Source organism: Nyctibius grandis, chromosome 8, assembly GCF_013368605.1.
Source record: "Nyctibius grandis isolate bNycGra1 chromosome 8, bNycGra1.pri, whole genome shotgun sequence".
NCBI classification, from domain to species: domain Eukaryota; kingdom Metazoa; phylum Chordata; class Aves; order Nyctibiiformes; family Nyctibiidae; genus Nyctibius; species Nyctibius grandis.
The window spans coordinates 31,469,771-31,496,777 of NC_090665.1; the positions used below are offsets into that span (position 1 = coordinate 31,469,771).

A 27,007-nucleotide genomic window follows, 5' to 3' on the forward strand; every position below is an offset into this window, starting at 1 on the left:
GTTCACCATGTCCTCCATCCTGCTCAAAAATGCTCAGAAGGTTGGCAAGAGGAGCTGCACAGCCTTCAGCACACAAGTGACACGTAGCCTACATCCCTCCTGATTAAGAGACAGAGGCCCAAAGGAAGCGTGTCTCACTGAGATGCATGCCAGATATAGCTTGTGAGAAAAAAAATCCCTAAATCCCCAAGGAAAGATCATTTTTACTTGGGAAGCTAAAATAAACGCTAAACACAAACAGGGAAAGGAATGAGATTTTGTTAGAGTTCTGATGAACTCTTCAATACTATACTAGCATTCCACTTCTGTTCTACAAAGAGTATTCATAAGCAGAAGATTGTAGAAGATTACAGCTTTCCCTTGGGAGCTCAACTGCATCTACAGGTCTTTGTTACAACTCATCATGGTGATTCACGTGCTCCAAGAACTAGGCTAGCTTTCAGGCAACCTCAAGCTGTAATTTAAGGCACTGTTTTGTATTTGTGAAGATCTAACTCATTTGCATCTTAACAGTAAGAGATTCAATAGCCACTGATATTAGCAGAAGTCATCAGTCCAACACTGAAATTAGGCTCTTCTCAACCAAAGCTCCTTCCTTTCCTCGGTCCAAAGCAGTTCACTGTGGTCAAACTCCAGTGCATTCTGTGACACACATTTTCACAAAATATGCTAGCTGAGAGAGTTCAAAAGCTGAAGTATCAAACAGCACTGAAGACTAAGTTAAGAAAAACCAACCATCTTGCAAAGTGCACTTCATACATAGCTTAGAATATATGGCGAGGTTCATTTTAAGAATCTAAACTCACACTGAAAAGATAAAAGGTTTATAATTAGATGAGCTGGTTTGAGTTTAAAGGTGTTTTTTCACTACCATACTCTTTGGAGAACATGCAGGACTCTAGGGATCATTACTTGCCTTCCAGCAAACACAGATAAAATTGAAAGCAAGTATCAATGAACTGTGGCATATTAAGTGCTTACATTAGGAAAACAAAGGGATGATATAACAGTAGATAAATAATTATTTTAATTATTCCCAATAATTATTTCCCAATTTCCAAATTAAAATAATTTGGAATTTTAAAAATTTGCATTATCATACTTCTGCATGACTCTTCTGTACCACCACTTATGTGAATGTGAAGCAAATTAATGAAATCTAATAACGGAGTTAAGAAAAATGAGACAAAAAACATGCTGTTTTGTTTCTCACTGCTTGTTTTGCTAATTTTCCTGCCAGACTGACAGTAACCTAGCAAATGTCAGTTTATCAGCCTGTTCCACTACAACGATTCTGTGTTTTAAATATTACCTTCAGTTTTCTTTCATACTTATTATAACTTCAGTACCCTGAATACATGTTTTTAGCGATTTGCCTTATTTACAAATTTAAGGACAGAATGAGTGAAACCAACATGGAAAGGTCAGCCTAGGTTATATTTTAGGCACCAAACTTTAAAACTGCAACACCTTCCCCATCCTCTTGCCAACATTCACTCTCAAGACCTTGTAAGTGCATACATTTTCTAGGCAGACCCTGAATTCATCTGAAACTCAGAGTGCCTACCATTCTGCTCCTGTGCATGCCCCAAAGTGCCCATGGGCTCTAACACCAACCCTGTTTTATAAAAGGTAGTTGGCACCACCACAGCTTTGTTAGAGAAAAGCAAACGCTGCTCAGTGCTTTGAAAGAAGGATTAGAGGCATTTATAGGCAAGGAAGATTGCAAGGTCTGGTGGTGGCACCAGCCAACGCCCCTGATGTACTCACCAAAGGATTGGAGCAAGACAAGCAAGATGTCAGATTCATGCTAATAGCTGGCAATGGGAAAACACGCTGGCCCTTGCACCAGTCACTGGGGAGCAGCCAGCCCACACACTGCACTGATGGTGCATGCCAGGATCCCAGTTCAGTGGGAAAGCTGTGCTGTGTTTGGCCTAGCCCATGGATCACTAGGATTTCAGTGATGACCACACAGTTTCTAACTTGATGCACCCTCTTGATGCATGTTCATCTGACTTGATGAAGTCCTCCTAGGTTTCCAAATCCATAACTTTTTTTTTAACACGGCACTAGAGCAGTTTTTCTTTGTTGTTTTTCATTAGGTAATCTTGCTAACAAGGGTGTTAGTAAGGCACAGACAATTTTAAAGGATACATTCAGGATTTTTGCTGCTTTTTCTCTTGTTCTGTTACAAAGCCTTTACATACCATATAAAAACACGCTACGGTGGAGAGTAAACCCATGCGCTGTCAGCAAAGAGACGAAGGCAGAGGAAAATAAGTAAGTTACAGGGAAGTCCTGTGCACGTGCTGCAGGAAGGCTGTAAAGACACCGCTTGGAATGGGAAAGCTTTCCGACAGGTGTTAATACTGGGAAAACAGAGGAGGAAGGGCACAGAGGAGGCCGTGCCGCCCCAGCCCGCGGCTGCTGCCCGCTGCTCCGGCGCCCCCGCTCGCCGCGGCCGCGCACTCACCGCAGGAAGCGCCGGAACTCGGTGGGCCCCACGCCGTCCAGCCGCAGCACCGCGCGGGGCAGCCGCCCCCCGCCCAGCCCGGCGAAGAGCCGCGGCGCCCGCGCCAGCAGCACCGCCCGGTGCGCCCGCAGCGCCGCGTCGCCCACATAGATGGTCACGTCGGAGCTCGTCCCCTCCGCCAGCAGCCTGCGGGAGCGCACCGTTACCGCCGTCTCCCCGCCTGGCCCGGCCCTCCACCCCGCCTGGAGCCGCCCCCCGGCCCAGCGGCCGCCCCGCGCCTACCTGCCGAGGTCCTGCCGGAGCTGCTCGGCCAGCGCCTCCTTCAGCCGCTGCCGCTCCACCGTCGCCGGGCCGGGGCCCTTCGGCGCAGCGCCGCCGCCGCAGCGCGCCATGTGCCGGCGGCCGCTCCGCGCCCGGAGCGGCGGCAGGGACAGGGGGCGGCAACTGACAGACGGTCCCTTAGCGATGCCGCCGAAGAGGCGGCCCGCCGTATTCACCGAAACAACCGGGACAGCGCTCGTCACCGCGGGCGGCGCCTTCCTTCCCGCCAGCGCCAGCCCCCCCGGGAGCCGCGGGACCGCCTCACAACGAGACGCGGGAGCCCCGCGGTGCGGGCTGCGGCGCCTTCCCCGCTCCCTCTCACGGGGCGCGGCTAGCGGCGGCCTCCGCCAATGAGGGCCAGCGGCGCTCCGCCTGGCCCCGCCCTTCCCCGCGGTTCCCTGCGGCCGGGGCGGTCCCTGCCTGCGGGGGGCGGGGCGGGGCCGGGCCGGCAGGAGGGGCCTTCCGGGTCCCGGCTGACGGGGGGAGGGAGCCCCCTGCTGGCCGCCGCCCGGCGCCGGGTGCACCCCGGTGCCCCCGCCCCGGCCCTCTCCACGGCCCGCCTTTCCCTGCCGCGGCGGAACGAGATGGTGCGCAACCGGTGCTGCCCCACCGGGACAGAAGCGCCGGCTGTTTCACAAGCAGAGTCTGGGTTTGGTCACTGCCCGTGACCTCCCCGCCTGCTGCGGCTCACAGAGCACAGCAGCACGGGCCTGCGAGCCGGCGCTCTGGCGGGCAGCTCTGTGGCTGGGTTGGCGGCCAGTAGGCCCCAGCGAGCCGCTGCTCCTCAGGAAAAACCGTACCGCCCGGCGGCGACTTTCTTGCCGAGAAATTAAACTGCTGTGTAGATGATAAAAGTCGCTTACAAGACCCTTCTGAAACAAGGAAGAACCTTTCCAACCTTGTAGTTTAAGTGAAAGAAGCATGTAACCATTCCAGCTGACAAATGCTGAAGATACTCAGGTGAAAAATACCCTTGAAAAGCAGGTACCTGCCATGGATGAAAAGGTGAGATCAATACCATTATCACAGGGGACTCTTCCTCAGACTCTGCGAACTGCACGGAAGGAAGCAGATTGCCAGCCACAAGCTAACACTCGTCTGACGGCACCCCTTGGTCCACTTTCTTGTGAGGCTTGTTGAGCGAGATGTCACAAGGGCTGTGCCAAGTACCTGCACGGGAGACTGTGGGTCAAAAGAGACGACACACACGGCAGCGTGGGGCTTGTTGGGACTCCCCAGTAACTGTCAGCTGTCTTCTACTCTTGGTGTAGACCCTTGGTTCAGGCCCACCTGGCTCTGAGTGTCCTTGTTCACCTTTGCCTGTTCCCAGTGCATGGCCCTTGCTCTGCAGGTGGAAAGGGAGCCTTTGGAAATCGTGTAGGCAGGTGACTCACCTCATCTGGGGACTTGTATTTTGTGCTGCTTTTTCGTTTGTGGTTAGCATCCACTTTTCTTCACTCCTGCTATCACATGCAAGTTAATTCTACCCTCTATTTCCATAATCACAGTGTCTCTTCCTCCTATAAACACAGGAACTTGGCAGCAGTTCTTGGAGACAAGAACAGTAGTTGCTAACATAGGAAGGATAATGCCAACAATGAGGCATTATTTCCAATAAACTTCAACAATCATAGCATGAGGAAGGCTGCACAATGGACAGACACTTCAGCTATTCAAACCCAATTCTTATCTTCAGTAAGAAATCTCCCCATAAGAAGTCAGATAAAGGGAGTAGTGTAAGTTGCATTTTATTACAGAAGTGGATTTGATACATGCTAGATCTTAATTTTCCATTCTTCTTGTTCAGATATGTTGAGGGTACAGGTTTCCCATTTTTTAGTCAAGAGAGAAAAAACACATTTCACAAAGCAGCCACATTCAACAATACAAGATCATTATTCACTTGAAGACTAGAAATGTGCCCAGAAATTTTTCAATCATTCAGTATGCTAAAATATAGACAATAAAAAGAGTTAGTTACTGTTTAATGGTAAAATACATTAAAAAAATTCAGATGAATCTAGAATGAAAACTCGTGACTTCCTTCAGTATGGCACCACTCTATTGTTTCATTATAAATTTGTAAAAGGCACCACACATTAAAACTGTAAAGCGAGGGAGAAAACAAAATCAAGCAACTTTCCATGACTTTCTTTCTGTACAAATACATATATATCTTAAGGCAGGTGTTTTTATGTGCAAAATACAAGTATACAGGTAAAACCAATGTTGGTATCATATATTGTCATACTCATTTCTTTTAGCAGTAACATTGGTGTCCAAGTGTACAGTACATTGAAAACACTTTTCTCTAACAGAGCTCAAAATAGAAGGCAGGCTGGAAATATGGCCCTGATAACAATTAATTTTTAAATCTGAAGAGCTTTTATGTAGACCCCTTAAAACATGTACAAACAGTCATTCTCTTTTTCTTGTTGTCTCTTCCTTTAGAAAGGTCCATATCAACTTGTTCACTATGTCTGGTTGATCCTGCTGGAGCCAATGACTGGCTTCAGACAAAATAGTTAATCTGAAGTGGTTTTTAACATAAATCCGTGTAATTTCTGCCATCTCAACTTCCATAAACGCATCTTTTTCTCCCCATAACAGCAGGGTTGGCATGATGACTTCATGGTGCTGCAGAGGTAGGCAGCTTTAAAAATAAAACACACTTAGTTAGGTCTTTTTTTTTACAAAAATCACCAAGACAGATTTCAGTCAACTTAGCTTTTGAAATCTCAACACAGTGAATCTCATTGCAAGCTTTCTAGGTTCTAAGATATCTTCTACAACACCCAGAAAACACTCCTGTGATTCAAAGTCCTTTAACTGTTTTTCAGGATGGTAAAATTGTTACTTTTCCTGTAACATGACTGTAATCAGCAGTTGATTGCAACAGAGTTCTTATTTTTGGAACATGAATGATGCTTCGGCATGGTGCTCAGCTCAGGAGCCCCATGATCTCTGTAAAAGGGAATATGGAACAACACAGCCAGAATTTTGTAGGTCAGTGGCTTTCCCTTGGTTGATGACTGCTATGGCAAATTTCTGAACCTGCATTATTTACTGCAAGTAGGTTTTAATGAAATATGATGCTCTGAATCACATTTAGACTGCAGTGTTCAAGGCATCTAGCTACCTGAGCAGCCAAACTGCTTTACCAAAATGGTTGTCTAGGAAATGGCAGGCTGCCATTTTTGGACACTACGGAAGATCCCAGCTAGAGTGTTTCAGACCTACTCAAAATTAAGTATCATGTAGTACAGCTGAAAATAAAAATATCTATAGAAGAAGATATTCTATAGAACACTGATACCTGAAATGCTGAAGTCAGTTACATTCACTCATCTATCAAATTCATGCTAACATTCACAGTGCATCAGAGTTCCCTTTACAAAGAGTTACAGTACGTTTTTGAAGTCCTTGGACTTACATACCTACATCTGTATGCAGTGAAAGAAAAGGGTTCCTTAAAAATTTGCCTTTCATGGTGTCATAATCTCTTTAAAACTGCAACATCACAACCCAGAGCTCTGGCAGACTAGAAAGCGTTTAAAGATAAATACATTATAAGACATTTTATCGATACTTTGAAGAAAAGCCCTTAGAAAGTAAAATGTTAATAGAAATTATACCCCCACAATGACCTATTTAAAGTTTCAGTAAAAACTTATTATTTTTTCTTAATATAATTATTTTAAATGGAACATTTTACAAATATTTCCTCACATTAAAGGTAGACATTAGGAAAGACACAGGTAGCTAAAAATGAAAGACTATTTCAACATAAACCATATTAACCCCCCAGAATTTATTCCAGCTCATCTATTTCAGAGATGCTGAAAACTTTATCTAATTTATGCTTGAATTACTTAATCTTAGCCACGTATTCTAACAGACTAGTTGTGACAATTCAAACAGATTCCATCTGATCAGATACAAATCTTTATTATACTAATGCTCAAACATGATTATTTTGAACCAGTAATGTATAAAGATTTTCTGAACAAACTTTTATGGCAAACTTAAGTGCTAGGTTGAAACTTAGGAGTTAGTTAAGAGACTGTGCTTTGTAAAAAGGGAAAGACAAAGAAGATGGCATGCATTAGTTTAAGATAAGACCAAGAAATGGAGACTTTGAAGACATTCCTCCTCTCTACTTATACATAATGTCAAGGAGTATTAATAAAAGTTCGCTTTAAATAATAATTTAATTTCATTTTGATTGATGAATTAGGAAAATTCTTAAAATGGCTTTTGTAGCAGTGGATTTAAAATCTCATTTTTTAAACAAAGTGACCTAACCTACTGAACCATAGCTTATTCATAGTATCAGTTTTAAAAATTGATAATCTGATGATATGATTCAGTGCATTTAGACTAATCTCTTTACATTTTAAATCCAGTATCCTGGATCTCTTAACTATTTATATGTGTATTTTTTCACTACTGTAGGGTTTACTATTATTCTTTTGTGGCTAAGTGTCACACAAGATTTGTAGCCTCACTTAGGAAAACTCTACTGGGCTTTTTATGCACACTGCACAGATAAACAACCTGTTTTTTCTGATTGCCTATGAACTACACTATATTTCTTTTCAGTCTGGAATACGGCACATCATATCGTGCCTGAAGTTTCTAGAAATCTCCTTTAACAAGGACTAACATGCAGATTTCACATTTAGGAAGGGAAGTTCCACCGTGAAGTTTAAGTCTTTGAAAAACAGACTCAAACCTTCATACAGCACTGTTAGTTAACCAGCAGTTTTTCTGTAAACAAATACTGGAGTACTTAACTGCTATAAGAGAAGTAATCCCATTTTCTAAAAAATCGCATATCAGAAGAAATTTAAGCTTCAACTGCTTACCTATTTCTCCTAACCAAACATGATACAAAAAGCTTTATGATTTTTATTCCAAAAGTGTCTGTATCTAAAGTATAGTGAAGGAAATGACTGCTGTGCTATTTATATAAGGATGTGTTGGTGATGGATGGAAGTAGGTGATTACAATAATCTCTTTGGAAATAACCTTCTAGAAAAATTAAGCCTTGAAGAATGAAACTCCAGGTGGATAGTAATGAGTTGGAAACCCTTAACACGTAGGTCACCAGTGCCAGCCCACCGGGAGTTACGGTGAATACAAGTCATTAGTCTCTGACCCCGGACCCGGACCCGGAGGTTCCCGGCAACGAATCAGGAGAGGAGGGGGCGTAGCCGGAGGCACCGCGGGCGATTTAAACGCGGTGAAACCAGAACAAACAGCTGACAGCGGCGGCAGCAGTGAAAAGCGGCAGCAGCAGCGAAAGCGGCGGCAGCGACTTGAGGTTAGTGCGGGGGCGAGGGCGACATCGGGCTTAACCGGGCGGTTTTTCGTACTCTGGGCCCCCCCTGAGCCCCCCGCGAGCATCAGCCCCGAGCTGCTTCCCTCTGACCCCGGACCCGGAGGTTCCCGGCAACGAATCAGGAGAGGAGGGGGCGTAGCCAGAGGCACCGCGGGCGATTTAAATCCTCCACCCCCTGTTATCGTTGATAAAGAGCCTCCTGGAGGGCAGGGACTAGTCCCTGGCCAGAAGGGCGTGGGCGTGGGCGTGGGCGTGGGCGTGGGCGTGGGCGTGGGCGTGGGCGTGGGCGTGGGCGTGGGCGTCTCAGACTCAGACTCAGACTCAGACTCAGACTCAGACTCAGACTCAGCAGTGCCTGTGTGAATCTGCAGTGACTGGGTGTGTCCCAGGGCAGGAGAGGCTGCAGTTGTTTGCAACTCGTTGGGGAGGGCGCTGACTCCCTCCCAGTGCACAAGGCGAGGAAGGTGCCAAGGAGCTGTGAACCAGGGGTGCCACCAACAGGTATTTCCCAGTTCAGTGAAAGAACAATGGTATCTGCCCGGTGGAAGAAGACCAAAATGGATGTGGGAACCCAGACAGAGCTCCCACGGAAGGAGGCGATGGTGCAGGTTGCCGGCTGCAGGGAATGCTACACCGTCTCTGTGGTGTCAGGGGGCTGTGTGTGCTGTGAGCAAGTAGATGATCCGCTTGGCCGAGCGGCACAGCTGCAAAGCCAGGTTGAAAGGCTTCAAGCCGAAGTAGAAAGGCTTAGGAGCATTCGGGAGGCTGAAATGGAGATAGACTAGTGGAGCCAGGCTCTGCCCTCCCTGCAACAAAAATGGGAGCACCTGCCGGAGAGCTCCCAGGATCGAGGGACAACTGTACTCTGCCCCTCTCAGGTGGAAAACAATAACCTAGAGGAGAAGAGTGAGTGGAGACAAGTCTATGGCCGTGGCAAAAGGCGAGTGCCCTCCTTGCCTACCTTGCCTCCACAGGTGCCTCTGAGCAATAGATATGAAGCCCTAGTGGAATACAGCCGGTCCAATGGGGATGTGGTGGAGAGGCAACCTATATCAGAGGTCCCACCACAGTCAGAAAAACCTGACGGGCGTATAGCTACCTCCTCCACAAGGAAGAAGAGAAGAGTTTTAGTGGTTGGAGACTCCTTTCTAAAGGGATCTGAGGGCCCAATATGCAGAGCTGACCCCCACCACAGGGAGGTCTGCAGCCTGCCTGGAGCCCGAATCAGGGATATCACCAGGCAACTCCCCAACCTGGTGAAGGCCACAGACTACTACCCCCTGCTGATCTTCCAGACAGGTGGGGAAGAAGCTGCATCCCGTAGTCTGAGGGGGATGAAGAAAGACTACAAGGCCCTAGGACGGTTGGTGAAAGAGTCTGGGGCACAAGTTGTTTTCTCCTCCCTCCTTCCATTTTCAGGTGATGACGTGGGATGGAATAGTAGGATTCTCTCTATTAACGCCTGGCTACGAGACTGGTGCTACAGGCAGGGCTTTGGGTTCTTTGATAATGGCTGGTTTTATAAGACAACAGGCGTGACAGTGATACATGGGAAAGGTTTATGTCGTAGGGGCAAAAGGGTTCTGGGACAGGAATTAGCAGGGCTCATTCGGAGAGCTTTAAACTAGATTCGAAGGGGGTTGGGGTGGTAGCTGGGCTTGCACCACTGGGGCAACGCTCTAGTGTTGAGGTAGACCAGGAGGCCCCCCATCCCCCTGGGGTGAAATCAGGGGGTGAATCTGGGATGAAATCGGTGTGCCCAGCTCGCTCCCTGAAATGCCTGTACACCAATGCACGCAGCATGGGGAATAAGCAGGAGGAGTTAGAAATCCGTGTTCGGTCGGGGGGCTATGATCTAGTGGCAATTACAGAGACTTGGTGGGACGCCTCGCATGACTGGAATGTGGTCATGGATGGCTATGTCCTGTTCAGGAAAGACAGGCCGCTAAGGAGAGGTGGTGGAGTTGCTCTTTATGTGAGTGAGCAGCTAGAATGTATTGAGTTCTGTCCAGGGGCGGATCAGGAGCGAGTTGAGAGTTTGTGGGTGCGAATTAAGGGGCAGGCTGGCAGGGGTGATACTGTTGTGGGTGTCTATTACAGGCCACCAGATCAGGATGAGGAGGGTGATGAGGCCTTCTACAGGCAGCTGAGAGCAGTCTCGCAATTACAGGGCCTGGTTGTTGTGGGGGATTTCAACTACCCTGATATTTGCTGGGAAGCCTACTCAGCCAGCCATCCCCAGTCCAGGAGGTTCCTCCAGTGCGTTGATGATAACTTTCTGATGCAAATGGTGGATGAGCCAACTAGGAGAGGAGCGCTGCTGGATCTGATCCTCACTAACAAGGAGGGTCTGGTTGAAGAGGTGAAGGTTGAGGGCAGCCTTGGTTGTAGCGACCATGAGATGGTAGAGTTCAGGATCTCATGTGGCAGGAACAGAATAGCTAGCAGAATCACAACCCTGAACTTCAGGAGGGCCAACTTTGGCCTTTTCAAGCAATTGCTAGGGGAAATCCCATGGGACAGGGTACTAGAAGGTAAGGGGGCCCAAGATAGTTGGTTAGCGTTCAAGGACTGCTTCTTCCGAGCTCAAGATCAGAGCATCCCAACAGGTAGGAAGTCAAGGAAGGGTACCAGGAGACCTGCATGGTTAAACAGGGAACTGCTGGGCAAACTCAAGTGGAAGAAGAAGGTGTACAGATCGTGGAAGGAGGGGCTGGCCACTTGGGAGGAATATAAGTCTGTTGTCAGAGGATGTAGGGAGGCAACTAGGAAAGCTAAGGCCTCCTTGGAATTAAACCTTGCAAGAGAGGTCAAGGACAACAGAAAGGGCTTCTTCAAATACATTGCAGGTAAAGCCAACACTAGAGGCAATGTAGGCCCACTGATGAATGAGGTGGGGGTCCTGGAGACAGAGGATAAAAAGAAGGCGGAGTTACTGAATGCCTTCTTTGCCTCTGTCTATACTGTTGGAGGCTGTCCTGAGGCGCCCTGGACCCCTGTGGCCTCAGAAGTCGTCAGGATAGAGGAGGAATCTGTCTTGGTTGATGAGGGCTGGGTCAGGGACCAATTAAGCAACCTGGATGTCCATAAATCCATGGGCCCTGATGGGATGCACCCGCGGGTGCTGAGGGAGCTGGCGGAAGTCATTGCTAGGCCACTCTCCATCATCTTTGCTAAGTCGTGGGCAACGGGAGAGGTGCCTGAGGACTGGAGGAAAGCGAATGTCACTCCAGTCTTCAAAAAGGGCAGGAAGGAGGACCCGGGTAACTATAGACCGGTCAGCCTCACCTCCATCCCTGGAAAGGTGATGGAGCAACTTGTTCTTGGTGCTGTTTCTAGGCACATCAAGGATAGGGGGATCATTAGGGGCACTCAGCATGGCTTCACCAACGGGAAGTCTTGCTCAACCAACTTGATAGCCTTTTATGAGGATGTAACCCGGTGGATAGATGATGGTAAAGCTGTGGATGTGGTCTATCTCGATTTCAGTAAAGCGTTTGACACGGTCTCCCACAGCATCCTCGCAGCTAAACTGGGGAAGTGTGGTCTGGATGATCGGGTAGTGAGGTGGATTGTGAACTGGCTGAAGGAAAGAAGCCAGAGAGTAGTGGTCAGCGGGACAGAGTCCAGTTGGAGGTCTGTGTCTAGCGGAGTTCCGCAAGGGTCGGTTCTGGGACCAGTTCTAGTCAATATATTCATTAATGACTTGGATGAGGGATTAGAGTGTGCTGTCAGCAAGTTCACTGATGACACAAAACTGGGAGGAGTGGCTGAGATGCCGGAAGGCTGCGCAGCCATTCAGAGAGACCTGGACAGGCTGGAGAGTTGGGTGGGGAGAAATTTAATGAAATGTAACAAGGGCAAGTGTAGAGTCCTGCATCTGGGCAAGAACAACCCCATGTACCAGTACAAGTTGGGGACAGAGCTGTTGGAGACCAGCGTAGGGGAAAGGGACCTGGGGGTCCTAGTGGACAACAGGATGACCATGAGCCAGCAGTGTGCCCTTGTGGCCAAGAAGGCCAATGGCATCCTGGGGTGTATTAGAAGGGGTGTGTTCAGCAGGTCGAGGGAGGTTCTCCTCCCCCTCTACTCTGCCCTGGTGAGGCCGCATCTGGAGTATTGTGTCCAGTTCTGGGCCCCTCAGTTCAAGAAGGACAGGGAACTGCTAGAGAGAGTCCAGCGCAGAGCCACGAAGATGATTAAGGGAGTGGAACATCTCCCTTATGAGGAGAGGCTGAGGGAGCTGGGTCTCTTTAGCTTAGAGAAGAGGAGCCTGAGGGGTGACCTCATTAATGTTTATAAATATGTAAAGGGCAAGTGTCAAGAGGATGGAGCCAGGCTCTTCTCAGTGACATCCCTTGACAGGACAAGGGGCAATGGGTGCAAGCTGGAGCACAGGAGGTTCCACTTAAATTTGAGGAAAAACTTCTTTACTGTAAGGGTGACCGAACACTGGAACAGGCTGCCCAGAGAGGTTGTGGAGTCTCCTTCTCTGGAGACATTCAAAACCCGCCTGGACGCGTTCCTGTGTGATATGGTCTAGGCAATCCTGCCCCGGCAGGGGGATTGGACTAGATGATCTTTCGAGGTCCCTTCCAATCCCTAACATTCTGTGATTCTGTGATTCTGTGATTCTGTGATTCTGTGATTCTGTGATTCTGTGATTCTGTGATTCTGTGATTCTGTGATTCTCATCTAAGTTCTGCTCAATGGCTTATGAGAGGAAGTGAAAATTTCAATCCAGTTTTCATATTTAACGATTCACATCCCGTAAGGTGTGACCATCACAACTGGTGGCAAGAACTGAATGAGCTGAAGACCAGTCTCTTCCTTCCAGTCCAAAGCCTGCTGCATTGTGGCTGATAGCACCTAAAATAATATTCTCTGAATTCAGTACAGATACACTTTCCTTAGAAAAATAAAGCAAACAATGCACAAACATACACACACACAGACACAGAGGAATTAATAGCAGTGAAGATAGATACTTTCTGATTAATAACTGATACTAGGCTTTTTTTGAGCCTGAAACAATAGTTTAAACATACGCTACTCTTATGTGTCTCATCTGAATCCCATAGCAATTCAGCTATCAGCTATCACAGATAGTTTTCACTGTTATTGTCAGAGCAGCACCTGGTTAATGTGCACACTCAGTGATGCGAGGTGCTGCAGCAAATGTAACGAACAAGGCTCAGGGCGCTCATGCCACTCCAGCTCCTCATTAGCCCTACCCTGCGGGCTCCTGCAGTGCAGCCCCTGTGCAGCCGCACAGCTCCCCATTGCCCTTGGACATCCCAGCTGATGTCATCACCACTCTGTATAGCTTTAAAGAAGTACACTGTTACCAGCACAGCCATCTCATTTATTCCCCATTGGTGTCTCTGCTTGGTGTTAATCTTGTTTAGAAGAAAATATATAATCTGCCTACTTTCTTGTTCCAGTTTTGTCTTAGCCTGTACAAGACAGCACTTAGCTCAGATCTCCATTTTCCTCCCAGTATTTCCTTGCTGACTGCTCTCCTGGAAGGCACAGAAAGAGCAGTATAGGTGGCACTACGTTTCGACCAGGGAAAGTGAAAAGTTTATCCACTTCAAAAATCGACTGTCTGAGTTTAGGGAAGGAAAAGAATTGTAATTTTTAAAGAATATTGGGAGGCTGGTCTTGTGTTAGAGAAGCATGCTGGAGATTTAGCACTCTTGAAGACTGGAGGCAGTAAAGGGAAAAGGAGTTCAATCCCACTCTTCTTGGTATAGTCCTTCAATTTAGAGCTACAAGTTGTAAGTAGAGTATATGCAGAGTTAAAGACCTTCTGGCCCTGTTAAGTTTTTGTAGATAAAAAGGGGGCATCAGTCTCTAAGGCCAAGCCAACTCTTTCCAGGAAAGTTAAAACCATTAGAAAACTGCTGGAGAAAATAATACAAATATTAAGCCTGCAAAAATATTTCCTATTATGATACTATCTCTCAGTTTTAGTCTATGCATGCTCCCTGCTATATGTGCTTACTGCTGCCAGTGAGTCTCATTAGACCAATGCAGGAAAAAAAATACAAGTTACGGTTAGTTTTAGGCTTAGTTACAAAAAAACATACCCCACCTTTTTAAAAAAAACCAGCCCAAACACAATAAAATGAAAGTCAGATATGGTTTTGTAAAGTTACAAGTGAGGGTAACTTACTGGGATGTCATATTATCTAGTAGTATTATCTAATAATAAGCTCTTCATAGAGCTTATTATCAGATAATATGAACTGTAATGCAAACAATTAATTGACGTTAATTTTCTAAGTATTATTTAGAGATGGATTTTTGTGATTGCCATGGGTTCTGTGAATGAGGAAGGGTCTTTGCTTTATTAGATTTTGAAACAAAGATTTTCCTTCTCTGCACTCCGGTTGTGTCACTGTTTTGTGTGGGTATCTCATACAATTCACTTTGCATCACACTGCTTGACACTGAATCCATTTGTTACCTGTTCAGACTTTAGAAACAGATTTTTTTCCTCCTACTTTAGTGGCAGAACATGCAATCACATTTTTGGCCTCGAGTGGCCTCTACAATATTTTACCTTGTTTCAGAATGTTATACTCACCTGAAAATATTTCTGTAATGATTAATGGGTCCAGTTAATGCTCCAGGTTGTGAAAAGACATAGAGATAAGCTTCAATATCCTCTGCTGTTAATCTGCAGCCTTTTCTTCCAATTCCAGTGGCCTGGCTGGTAAATAAACTTTTCAGAACCTACGAAAGGAAGAATAAAAAGCCACCACATAAGATAGCTAGAAAATGTGATTTCTCTGCTTCAACAGGACACATCTTTCTAAAATCTATTTATACATTGTTTAGAGTATAATGAATGGTTTAAATGCTTTTTTAGAGAGCTATGTGTAAAGCACACAGTAAACCTATTTCTGGTATAACTTACTTCAGAATAATTAAGTACAGGCAAATGCCAGTATTACCAAGTTATTCAGTTCTGCACCCTGACCTGCCACCTGTGACAGGCCAAGGCAAGCACAGGCACATCTCTCCTTTGGGATGGACCCAGCAGCTGAGAGGGCGGCAGGGAGAATGATTCAGGACCTCCCCAGCTTGCTGTGCCCTGTGTGCGTGCAGCGCTGGGAGCTCTGTACTGGGCTGTATGCATGTAGGAGGATGCATGCCTGCAGCTGCTTTTTCTCTTTCTATACCCTTCTATTTTTTAAGGTTATATAAGGTGTTGGCCTTGTTGGTTCCTCAGGCAGAATTAATCACCCGGCTGAATTTGATGCCCAGACTCCCGGGCTACCTGCCCTGTAGCAGGCTTTGAGGGATAAGAGGATGTCCCACTGCACACAGGAGCTTCAGATAAGTCAGCAGGAGTTCCCCAGGCACCAAATATGTCCCACTGGCATGGGCACAAGTAAAACCAGCTGACTGTCTAGGTGGACTAATGCACTATAGTGCTGGAGGTTAAAAGTATGTACCTGAACGCCTCCCAGAAATGCAAAAGCAAGAGTTAATCTCAGAGACTCTATGTACTCATATCCTACTTTATATAAATGTAGAAAGCTTAAGAAGAAAAATAAGAAAGCTTTGTATGTTTCCAGTAATTATAACTACATCAGAACGGATCAACGTAGGTGGCAATTCTTCCATCACTCACAGTTAAATATATAAACAAGAGCACTCATTTTGCTCACCTTGAAATCATTTACTGTAAACATGAATTCAGGAAACCATGGCATTTGGAAAAAGAAGTAGTAACCAGATTTAATCAATTGTGATGGATGTCGTAGAATGTATTCTGAAACAAAAATGCCCATGAATTAAAAATGAAAACTGATGACTCAAACAAAATTACTGTTAATATTACTATTTTTTAAACTTAAAGGAATGTTTTAAAAATATTATGTTAGAGCATGCTATGTGACAAAAGATGATTATTGTTTCAGGAGTAAGTATACGATGTGGCCATTAAAACATACTTCTTTTATGTGTTAATAGGAACAGTCAGCAAACCGGAAGCCTGCCAAAGATTAGGTGAGGGCAGTGACATTGGAGAGTTTAATCACATGATAGGTTTTCACTGAGAGATCTATTTGTGTAGCTAGTCCAAAGCATTTTTTTCAGCTGTGGAATAAGAGGCATAAATACAGTCTTTAAGTAATTCTCTCATCAAAGATGTGATGCCCAGAAATCTGTAGATGATAATCCACTTACATTCCAAAGACAACATCAATCCTGTCCACAGAAGTACAGAATTTTTCTAACAGTTGTCTTCTTGGCAATTTAAAGACATTGAAGCATATATAACAAAAGAAAATGATACAGCCAAATTTGCATTAAGTATGTTTTTTTAATTGTAATTTTGTGTCTCTGATGAGTTGCAAGAGCCAACACTGACATTCAAATATTTAACTTCCTCCAAGTAACCACAGAATGTATGCAGATACTAGGAAGTCTAGAAAGTATCCTTTACAGATGCAAATTCGGTAAAGGAAAATTGCACTCCCAACATAGGAGATATCTCTGAAATAATAATTCTGACAGTGAATAAAAATAGGTTTTAAAACAAAGTAAATGGAACTGTCAGCTATCTTCTAAGCTTTCATATCTTATATGTTCTTAAATTGCATCACCCATTATATTTTCCCTTGACGGACCATCATCAACACTGCTCACTTTACTGTTCTGCACAATTTATAAACTGTGTATTTTCATTTAATCCACAGTAGAACAAATTTGGTCCAGGAAGACTTTATCAAGCTACAGAACAGATTTTGTACTTTAAAAAATATGCAAACAAATACTAAGAAATACTATAATAAAATGTATTTGTCTTCTATACAGCCTGGCTCCTGCTCTCAGCGAAAATACTGCAAAATGCTCCTGCTTGCTCAGACGGTGGTGAACAGACCTTTCCTTGGGTAAGTGAAGCTTAACTACCTGGCAAAACGTTCTTTAATATCTTAGAAAGGCGCCCAAGGACACTGTGAGAACAAGATGATTCTGATTCCACAGTGGTTTAAGGTCAGATTTACATTCAACTGCAATGAAAATCAAAGCTGCACTGAATATTCTTAACTATTTCTGGGGAAAAGAGGTGACCTTTAAAATGGAAATAGGGTAAGGTCAACAATTGAAGAAATTAAAATTACTGAGATACTACTTTCATTGTAATTACTGAATGTTGATCTAATCCCTAAGAAAAGTTCTGTAATTCTTGGTAGTAGACAAACTCAAAGCCTGTCACACAACAGATTTTGCTAGTGCATCTAAATCCTTGTTTCAGCACACTACTAGTACATTCCTGAGCCTCTAGGAAGTAGCCTGGAAAGTGGGCAACACAACAAAGTGTTGTTCCACTGAATATGGTACAAGATCACAAATTGTCACTTATCACCTAAATCAAGATAAAATTCTCATGTCTGTTTCACATTTATACAAAGGCTGTTTTATGCAGATTTAATAATGCAGTGAGGCCTTAACCTAGGTGTAACGCAATATACACTTCTGTTCAGGGAATTTTTTCCTGCCAAAGTGGTATAAAACAAATTCATGTATATAAGGGGCAAGTAGCTGGTTCTTCTTTAGCAACCTCAAAACAAACACAATATTAATGAAAATGCAGATACTCTGGATTAACAAAGACTACTATAAAACTCACCTGTAAACACAGAAGGATGAGGGAAATTAACCACAATCAGCTTAGTCACCATTTCCGGGTAACATATAGCCACTAACCAAGCGATCATTCCTCCCCAGTCATGGCCAATCAACACACACTTGTTGTATCCTACCACATAAACACAGATTTGTGCTTTTATTTCAGTGGGTTTTGTCCATACATCCATACAAATTATCACATACAATAAAATAATTATTGGGCAAAATAGGCGGTCCAGCACATTTATTAATGTGACTACTGAATACTGCAATGCTTCCATTACTAATGACCATAAAAAAAAAGTGCACTATTACAGGTTAAAAATTAAAAAATAATTAAAATTATTTAATTGGACTTCAATTACACTTTAACTATACTACCTCAGTGTCAAACTAAAGTCACTCAGTACCCAAATGGCCACCCTGTTCACATCTTGGCCAATGTTCGGTCAGATATACAGTTCAACTTGCAGTCATTATAATGCATGTCTATTTGTCATGTTTAGGGAGTTTGGAGTTTGAAACTGCAGACAGAAAGATGGAGCAATCTCCTGAGTCCCTTCTGAACAAAACTAATCCTTATGAATTTCTCTGAATATGGGAGGTTATCTAAGCACTGAACATCATCATTATGCAAAAAGTGGGCATTATACTTAATAGCCATATATATAGCATATATGAAAGCCTAACCATTCCTCCTTTAACCACTGCGGGCACACATACTACAGTGTCAGATATCATCACACTCCTCATTGAGGATTGTAATGCTGAGCGCATACACTACAAATGAAATGTATAAAAGCCAAACTGTTTAGAATTCTGACATAAATTTGGACACAGTTGTCAAAGCACCTTATACCCCTCTTGAACAGAAATCTTTTGGAGCACTTCTGATATAATCAAGTGCTCCAAAAGAATTTAACTTGGGGTTAGAACAAAGATAACAAGCCTCAAAAATACTTTTTTCCAGGAAATTTTAAATCCCTATGAAATTGAATTGTGATGAGAGTACTTCACAAGTATAACCATGGTATTACCATGGAGATTAACACAACCAGCAAAGGTTGGAAAATGTAAACACAGTGTGGGGACTGCCTGCCCAATCTTTTGACAATATTCAAAGATCACAAACAAAGCAAATCCTAAATTCAAACCTTAGAATTGGAATCACTGCTTTATTATTTCTTCATGTGAAATGCAGTAAGTTCTTTCACTATCCCTGGAGTATCCAGGGAATTAAAATGATTCAGAGAATGTGAGTCTAATCCTTTGTCTTGCTATTGGTATGTAAGGGAAATACCCTTCACTAGGTGTTAAAATTTATCACAACAGCTACGCTTCAGACTGAACTGGAGGGGCAAATTTTGCAGATTCGCTTCAGCTCTAGACTGTTACACTGTGTATTTGCCATAGGGAGCAATGTATCCCTTGTTCTTCCTTCTGTTCTCGCTGTTGTATAAGACAGAGTGATTCAGCTCTTGAGAACTGACTACCGTGCAGGAGTAGTATTTTGGGATTTTTTTTAAAATACAGCAGATGTACTGTCATCATCTTTATAAAGCCCACAATATTTATTCTGTCTTGTTTGTGCAAGAAAAACATCACCTGATTTAAATTCTTTGGTCTGCAAGTGCTATTAGACTCTAATTCATAACATCATCCGTTAAGTGCAACAGCTGGGAGTAAGCAAAGACCTTCTTAGCGAAAAAGACCATAGGTTTGTACTGCTGGATTTCACAACACATAGGGAAGATTTTTTTTTAAACTCATGATGGAAAATCATCTTTACATATTATTTACACTGACATATACATCATAATTAGAAAACAAACCTTTTTCATTAATATTGGTAATAGTCCATAAAATACGAGTATCCTTAGCTTTATATCTATGTATATATGTAATGTGTATATATTAGAGAATGCAGTTTAAAAAAAAAATCAGTGCTACATCTTTATGGGGTTTTTCCCATCATGTACAAGCTGAGTAGTTTGTCTTCTACTAACGCACCTAGAGATTCCAAAATATCCTTTATATCTGTTATCAGGCAATCTAACTTGTAATTTTCTTTGTGAGAAGGAGCATCTGTTTCTCCATAACCTCTCAAATCCAGGGCCACCACTCGATATTCACTTTTAAATTCCCGCAACTGATGGCGCCAAGAATACCTAACAAAGGGGAAAAAAAAGTTGGAGTTATAAGGTCAAGCAGTATGATACCAAAATGAACTCAGTGCTTTTGCTCCCAAATAGTTGAGGGTAAATTAGCATGGCTTTGTTTGCAAAGAGATTCTTTTTTCTTTCTGTGGTACGCTGATGGTCCTTTGTGGCTATAGTAGTTTTGTGCACCCTTCTTGAGTTCCCCAGTAACGAAGTGCAGCTGCCAGAAAGGGGGCATGGCCAGAGCCTGGGTGTTTCAACAGTCCCTGGAGTCTGGCATGGTCCCTTTGCTGCAAAGGCAGCAGGCATAAACCAGAGCACACAGAGGACTATTCTGTTTTATCCTTGGAACTGCAGCATCATCAAAAAAGGTCTGAAAAGCTTTCTCTTCTCCCTGGCTTGCTCACACACACATTTTGATGGAGTAGGGAAAGATGCGTCAAGGCATGTTTTGTTCTGTTTTTTTTTTTCTTTTCAGAAAAGGAATGTCAGATAATTCATATGCTAAATAAACCAAAGAAAGAAATACAATGAATAACAAATGAACTTGATGAAGTTTATATGATTTATATTATATACACTTTCATCTGTGTCTATACTACCACAATTGTTCCAGAACAATCTCTCAATGTGTTGGTACTACACAAAGAATTTAATTGCTTGTGTTTCTGTGGAAGAGAGTGATAACATTACACACATTAAAAGACAAACAAAATTAAGAACTCAGGCAAAGGCCTGAGCTATTCCTCATTCTGTAATAGTATGTAGTGACTATATGCATGTTATGAAGCAAAAATAACAAGAAAATGATGGGTCTCATCCTGCAAGAACTACCTGTCCTTCAACTGTTACTGAACCAAATAAATTTCAGAATAGCCAGTACCAACACAGACATGGTCTTATCTTACACTGTAATAGAAAGATATATGAAAAACATGATCCTTCTAGGCATATATGATAATGGCTGCATCCTTCTGTGCCAGGATCTAGCTTTTCCTTCTGCTCTTGTTTCAACAATCTCAGATAAACAATATATACCATTTGGATCATCAGCGATTGTAAGAGTGATGCACAGAATTCTACCTTAATTCAAACAGCGTCTGTATCAGACAATTGGCTCTTCCACTCTAGCTTTGCCTCCAGACTGTTAGGGATTTTGAACATAAGTAACATTACAGTAACACTCATTAATTATAGAAATTTGTATTCATATAAACAGAACAGAATCTTTTCATTTCAGTGCCATATAACGCAAATACAAGATTTAGCTGAGATCTCCAGGAATTAAATTTTTAAAGGCATTATATAATGACCTGGAAGCTGAATTTGCCATGGTAACTGTTGTAGCTATCCTATATACTTCAGTAAGAAGAAACAATGAGGCCTATAAATAAACTTTTTTTGTTTTCAGAAAATGTCTGCTTGCTATCCTCATCTTCTGTTTTCACAAGAGTCCATCAATCACCAAATGTCTCACCTACCAAATGGTTATGTTTTATATTCAAAGAAATCCTTTTACCACATGTGAAATGTAACTCTTGGGCAACTGCTTTGCAAGCAGAATTTGGTAATGTTGCTGAATGCTTTCATGTTCATAAGGTTGCATAATGAAAAATATTTTGTGACTTGCTGATCAGAATATTTCTGAAAGGCAGCTTGTACAGAATTTAGCAGCTCACACGTGTCTTATACGTACCCAGCTGCCTCAATACAGTATGCCCAATTTCAAATATTTTATTATCGTCTTTGCACAACATTGGTATTGACTTTCAAGTTCTTATGCATCTAAAGAACTTAATGGCTCTGGTGCATTATATTCTTAAGCGATCTTTCATCTTCAGACATTCTCATTCACTCACTGAGGTCAGTATTGTCTGGCTATAGTTGTCCTGCTTATAACCTCGAGACATTTGAAGGCAGAGGATTTGTTACAATTAAGAATTGTAACTGTGAATCATATCCGTTTTGGGTTTTTTTTGCTAGCCAAATGATACAAATTTGATGCGGCTTTAAATATCTCTTAAATTGTGATTATTTTATCTCATGCTCTCAGAACAATCTCTATTCTTGCATAAAAAATTCCTCCCTGATTGAATTAACAAACCAACATCAGTATTGGTAGTGTGACTACTTTTAGAATATTGGGATGTATTCTTCTTTTCAAAAACAGTTATATAAACTATGCTATTGGTGTTCCCAGTGACCTACATAACAGTTTCTTATTCATTCCTTTTGAATGGTCAGATAATACAATATATTAACAGTCACTTAAAGCATGACTCACCATTCTAAACTGTAAGAATAGCTTTCTGCTTTTTGAAAGTAAACACCAGATCTCAGCAGAATATGTATATAAAATGCTAAATTTTGCAATATTATCAATACTGTAGGTGAAATTAGCTGTAGTCTCAGCTGTCTTATTGTGTTAGAATACGCATTATGCAAGGTATGCATAATGTTTGCATAGAATATGCAAACCCCCCAATTTAACTCTTTTTAATAAAAGTTTACTTCTTTAAAAATTTATTTTAAGATAAATACGACTTTCTACCATCATCCTCAAGGCTGTTAGTATCTATACGAAATTGCTAAGGGAAAAGAACTGACCTCTGGTTTACCTGGGTCAATTTATCATGGTATGACCTGAATTCAGCTTGAAAGATCACAGTTCCAACAGTGGAGCGTAGCTCCGTAACTGAGTTTAGAAAGGAAAAGGACTGTTTAACTTGCTGAATTACTGGCATCACCACTTCCCCTGTTCCCTTATTTTTTTGCTGCAAGTTCTGTAAGCCATGCTTCACTAGTTAAACATGGCAATGGCAGCCTGAGCAATTTGGTTAAATCATTAGGCACATGACTGCTTTTCATTGTTATAAACAAACATTTGGGATTGGGTTTGATTCATCTTTCATCTTATGATGAACTAATAATAGAACCTTTTTGCCTGAGTAGTATTCTGAAATTAGGCTGCACAATAGTGTATAGAACTCAGTTCTTCTTCCCTTCCTCCAGTTAAAAATTAATGTATAGTATTTTTAACAAATGCAGCAATCCATGTTGCACTTAACAGATAATGGATCCTAATTTTAACACCCTCTGCTATAATTCATAAGTTTAGCCATATTAGTACAAATATTATCCAAAGAGGAAATTCATTAAAAATAAGCAGTTCCTCCCCAAAGTTTGAAGAAAAGTGTACATACTTGGGGAAAAATGGATTGACAATGCAAAAAAGATGGTTGGTTTATGTCAGCCTGCAGGAATTTTTTGTGGATGCTACAGTTAAAAAAAGTTTCAATGGTTTGTTCCCTACTAGAACTTCATGCCATTAGTTAGCACTCATAGATACATAAAACGGATCACATTGGGTATACTTAAACTGAGATGATCACTTTCGGGTATCTTAAGCAGCCTCTTTTATACAAGAAAAGTGTGTGGGGAGTTTTACCAGAATTCTGGAAAGCCATGAAGCAGCAGCATGAGTGGTTTACCCCTTTCTCCAGCAGCCACATAGTGGAATCTTAACCCTGAATCCTAAAACGAGAGAAAAAGAAACGTGATTCTGTGATTCTGTGTTTTTATTGCTGCACAGAACTGCTGTACTGGGATTTGAGAATGAATATGGTTTCAGATGATATTCTAAGAACCAATGTATTGCCCCTAAAAAAAAATATCAACTTGTCAGTTCTTGAAGCTGAAGTCTTCTGTGGTTCTGAAATGAGGTATCTGCTACACCCTCACAATACAGAGTATCCCACACCCCGGCTGCCACAGCTTCTTCCAGGGAGGACCACCTTTAATACAGGCCAGGCAATATTGACAATGTGCCAGCTCAGCCATGTGCATGCTAACCTTTCTGAAAAAGAGCACTGCCTGGCACGGTGACTAGGAAATGCAGATTATTGTCAAAGCTGGCACCTTGCTTTCACACGAACTCCAGTCGTGCTTCATGGAAAGACTTTAAGACATAGTATGCTTTAAATGCACTTGCAATCTTCCTGTTAATTTGTAAGATTATGCAACTATTTTAAACCATCATGTTACATTCTGGCACAATGAAGTACTGCATGGATTCTTAAAAACCAAAACCAATCAAAATCAAGTAACAAGCAAGCAAGCGGTTTTCCCTTGTTTTTATTCTTCAAGGTTTCAGACTCACTTCAGAAAAGAAAGCCTTCATGTAATCATCATCATTCTCCCCTTTCTATAGTCACCATTTCTGATGCACCTTTGAAGAAAATGGGTCTTACAAGAACTACCAGCAGGCAAGTTACTTACTGTTAGCAGTGCAGAGGCTGAACGTTGAAATGCCAATGCAATGAATGGATGTCCACCAGCTTACACTAGCTCAAGGTCAAATCCAGTAGAATTTAAAGCTGAAATTATCACCTAGAGGGTTTACTGAATTCTGGCACAGAAGTGGATACAGAAGTTGAGAAAGAGCTCACAAAATACAACGTGCTGTTTAGAAGTCATGTGAAGGCAACTGCAGGAAGAAAGGTTGCACAGCTCCTGAACAAATGTCAGAGCCTGCACTGTCTCTTCTATTTTAAAGAGGGAAGAAAAACCTCATGCCTTTACTGTACATCAAGAGCTTATATTCACTATTGATATAATAGGGACTTCTGCAAAGTTCAGCCCAAAATTACACTGATTCTTCTCCTCTGGGATGCTGATGAAGTCCCTAGAGGTAAAAGTATCTACACATTTCTAAGTACTTGATGATCTCTTCCTAGTAAATTTTAGGGCCATTACATCATCTTCACCATTCTCCATATCAGTCTGCCTTTGATCCTTTTATATTCAAAAAAGTAGAAGTTTCTCCAGTTTTCTTCCACAGTTTCTCTTCTCAATTTAGTGAGCAGTGGGTCAGCCCTCCTCCATCTCACTTCTTTCAGTTAGTGTCCTCTAGGGATTTACCTTCCATGTTTTTATCTATTTATGGCTTTTAAGGACATCCCCTTTACTCATACAAATTCAATCACCACTTGTACAGCAGCAGTTTAAATGTCACACGCCCCAAACTAAGCCCATCCTTTACTTTTCAGTTGCTCCTTTCTGTTCGCTTTTTTTCTGCGCCCCAAAAAAGACATAGGATGTTGCCATCTTTTCTGAAACGTGCTTTTTCCTTTGTTTTGTTGAAATCTGTACAGACCTGTAGGATACATGTGTTTGGAAAGTAACACATTAGCCTGCTCTTATCCAATAGCAAGAGGGTTTCTGATTTCCTGAAATGAGTGATAGACTGTCATATTACAGCAATTTGATTTGCCCCCAAATGCTCTTTTATTACTATCACAACCCTCACTTCCCCAGCAACCCATTCGTTTACTGCTTGGTGCTATAGGAAAAAAGAATGTAGCACATAAGTAAAAAATCACGCATGTGCCTCCTAATAGGAAAAAAACCCCCAAGCAAATAATGAGAAACCTGGAGGCTCGATAATTCATATTAGTACTGCTGGCACAAAATCATCTGCACAGATCCCTGAGAACAGAGTTCTTTGTGCTCGTTTTATTAAAAATAACACTTGACAAAATTTGCAGCACATTCTTTGCTCACCTATAACTACAAAAGAAACCAAGGCAATACAACTTCATTTAGAGCATTTGGTGGAGAAGCAAATCACAGGTAGAGATCTGAGACAAGTATAACAATTGACTGGTGGCTTTAACTGTACAACCTTAGAGACAGGACTTATCTTCCTACTCTACGTTTTCCCTGCGACCCCGATGCACGAAAAGGGGCTCCCAGGTGCAACTGGGCAAACTGTAAATCACAGGGAGGGCACGGCACAGGAGGGTGCGCGAAGCGACGGGGCACGTACCTGCACACGGGCTGCGAGGGACCCGGGGCAGGCGAGCGCCTCTCCCGCCCCCCGAGCCCCACGCCGAGGGCCCTGCACCCGGGCCGGTCGGGCACCGCTTCCCCCCACGGCAGCCGGTACGGGCCCGGCCTGCGGCCCCTCCGGACGGACCCCCAGCCAGGCACGGCCCGCCTGCCCGGGGGCAGCACAGGCGGGCGCGTATCTGCGCGCAGGTGTGCGAACACGCACAGGAGAGCACGCACAGGCCACCGTGCACGGGTGCACACGCACGCACCGGCGGGCAGGCAGGCAGGGGTGCCGTGCAGGGCAGGGACGGGCGCAGGGGTGCGTGTGCGCACCGCGGGGCCCGCTCCCCCCCGCCCGAGCCCTCACCTTGATCCGGACGTAGCAGTGGGTGCCCAGGGAGGGGTCGTTGAGGCAGGCGGGGGGGTTCTCCCGCACCACCCAGCGGAAGGTCTCGCCGGGCCGCCGGCCGATGCTCCAGAGCAGCCGCAGCCCGGCGATGCAGGCGCACACCCCGCAGTAGCTGTACACCAGCGCCCAGAAGAGCAGCGCCCGGGCGGCCACCATCACCCGGCGGGCGGGCGGCGGGCACGCAGCGCCGGGTCTCGCCATCGGGCCCCGCCGCCGCCGCCGTCCCCGCCGGCCGGGAGGGGCTCGCAGCGCCGCCGCCGCCAGGAGCCGCCCGAGCGGAGGCACCGGGAGCGGCGGCGGCGGCGCGCCCGCCCCGCGGTCCCCCGCGGCCCTCGCCCCGCGCCGCCGCCGGGCCCAGCGCCGGCACAGCGGCGCGCCGCCCCGCTGCCGCGGCTCCGCTGCGGGCGTGCCCGAGCGCGCTAGGCCCCGCGCAGAACCGGGGGGCGGCGGCGCTGAGGCCGGGGATGCGCCCACCAGCTCGGCCACGGAGGGCTCTTCCCCCCAAATACGTCGTAGTGAAACAAGGAGAAACCGTCCCTGGAGCAAAGGAGCGAGGCTGGCAGCTGCGCGCTCCGACAGACCGGCCAAACACTCCCGAACTCACCGAAATGTCACTGCGGACAGTGCCTGCGGGGTGCGCGGGACGGGCTCCGCGTCGGTGCCTGCCAGAGGTCCCCGCCGGCGGCTGCCGTGCCTGCTCCGAGCACCTGCTAGATCGTACTCACCTTTTCTGCCTGTGAAGGGAAGCACACGGGGATGTGCGGTGTGGTTGCAATTTAGCATTTGTCAAGACTCTACATCCCTTCACTGCTGCTTCA

The 27,007-nt window shown here is 44.3% G+C and overlaps 2 protein-coding genes across 2 annotated transcripts in view; both read right to left on the reverse strand.

Moving 5' to 3' along the window:
- Positions 1 to 2,868, reverse strand: part of BTBD8 (BTB domain containing 8) — a 36,501-nt gene extending 33,633 nt beyond the window's left edge. Inside the window, exons 1-2 of the mRNA XM_068406773.1 lie at positions 2,759 to 2,868; positions 2,477 to 2,662 (exon numbers count right to left, since the gene is read on the reverse strand). Of these exons, the coding sequence (XP_068262874.1) occupies positions 2,477 to 2,662; positions 2,759 to 2,868 (296 nt within the window). The remainder of the gene's footprint in view (positions 1 to 2,476; positions 2,663 to 2,758) is intronic.
- A 2,347-nt stretch (positions 2,869 to 5,215) lies between these two features.
- EPHX4 (epoxide hydrolase 4) lies at positions 5,216 to 26,390 on the reverse strand. The gene is made up of 7 exons (XM_068406954.1): positions 26,148 to 26,390; positions 23,397 to 23,482; positions 19,800 to 19,957; positions 17,791 to 17,919; positions 15,824 to 15,927; positions 14,734 to 14,882; positions 5,216 to 5,450 (listed from the first exon to the last, which is right to left on the reverse strand). The coding sequence occupies exons 1-7, from the start codon at positions 26,388 to 26,390 to the stop codon at positions 5,216 to 5,218; spliced, it is 1,104 nt and encodes a 367-aa protein (XP_068263055.1).
- Positions 26,391 to 27,007: the final 617 nt, after the last annotated feature.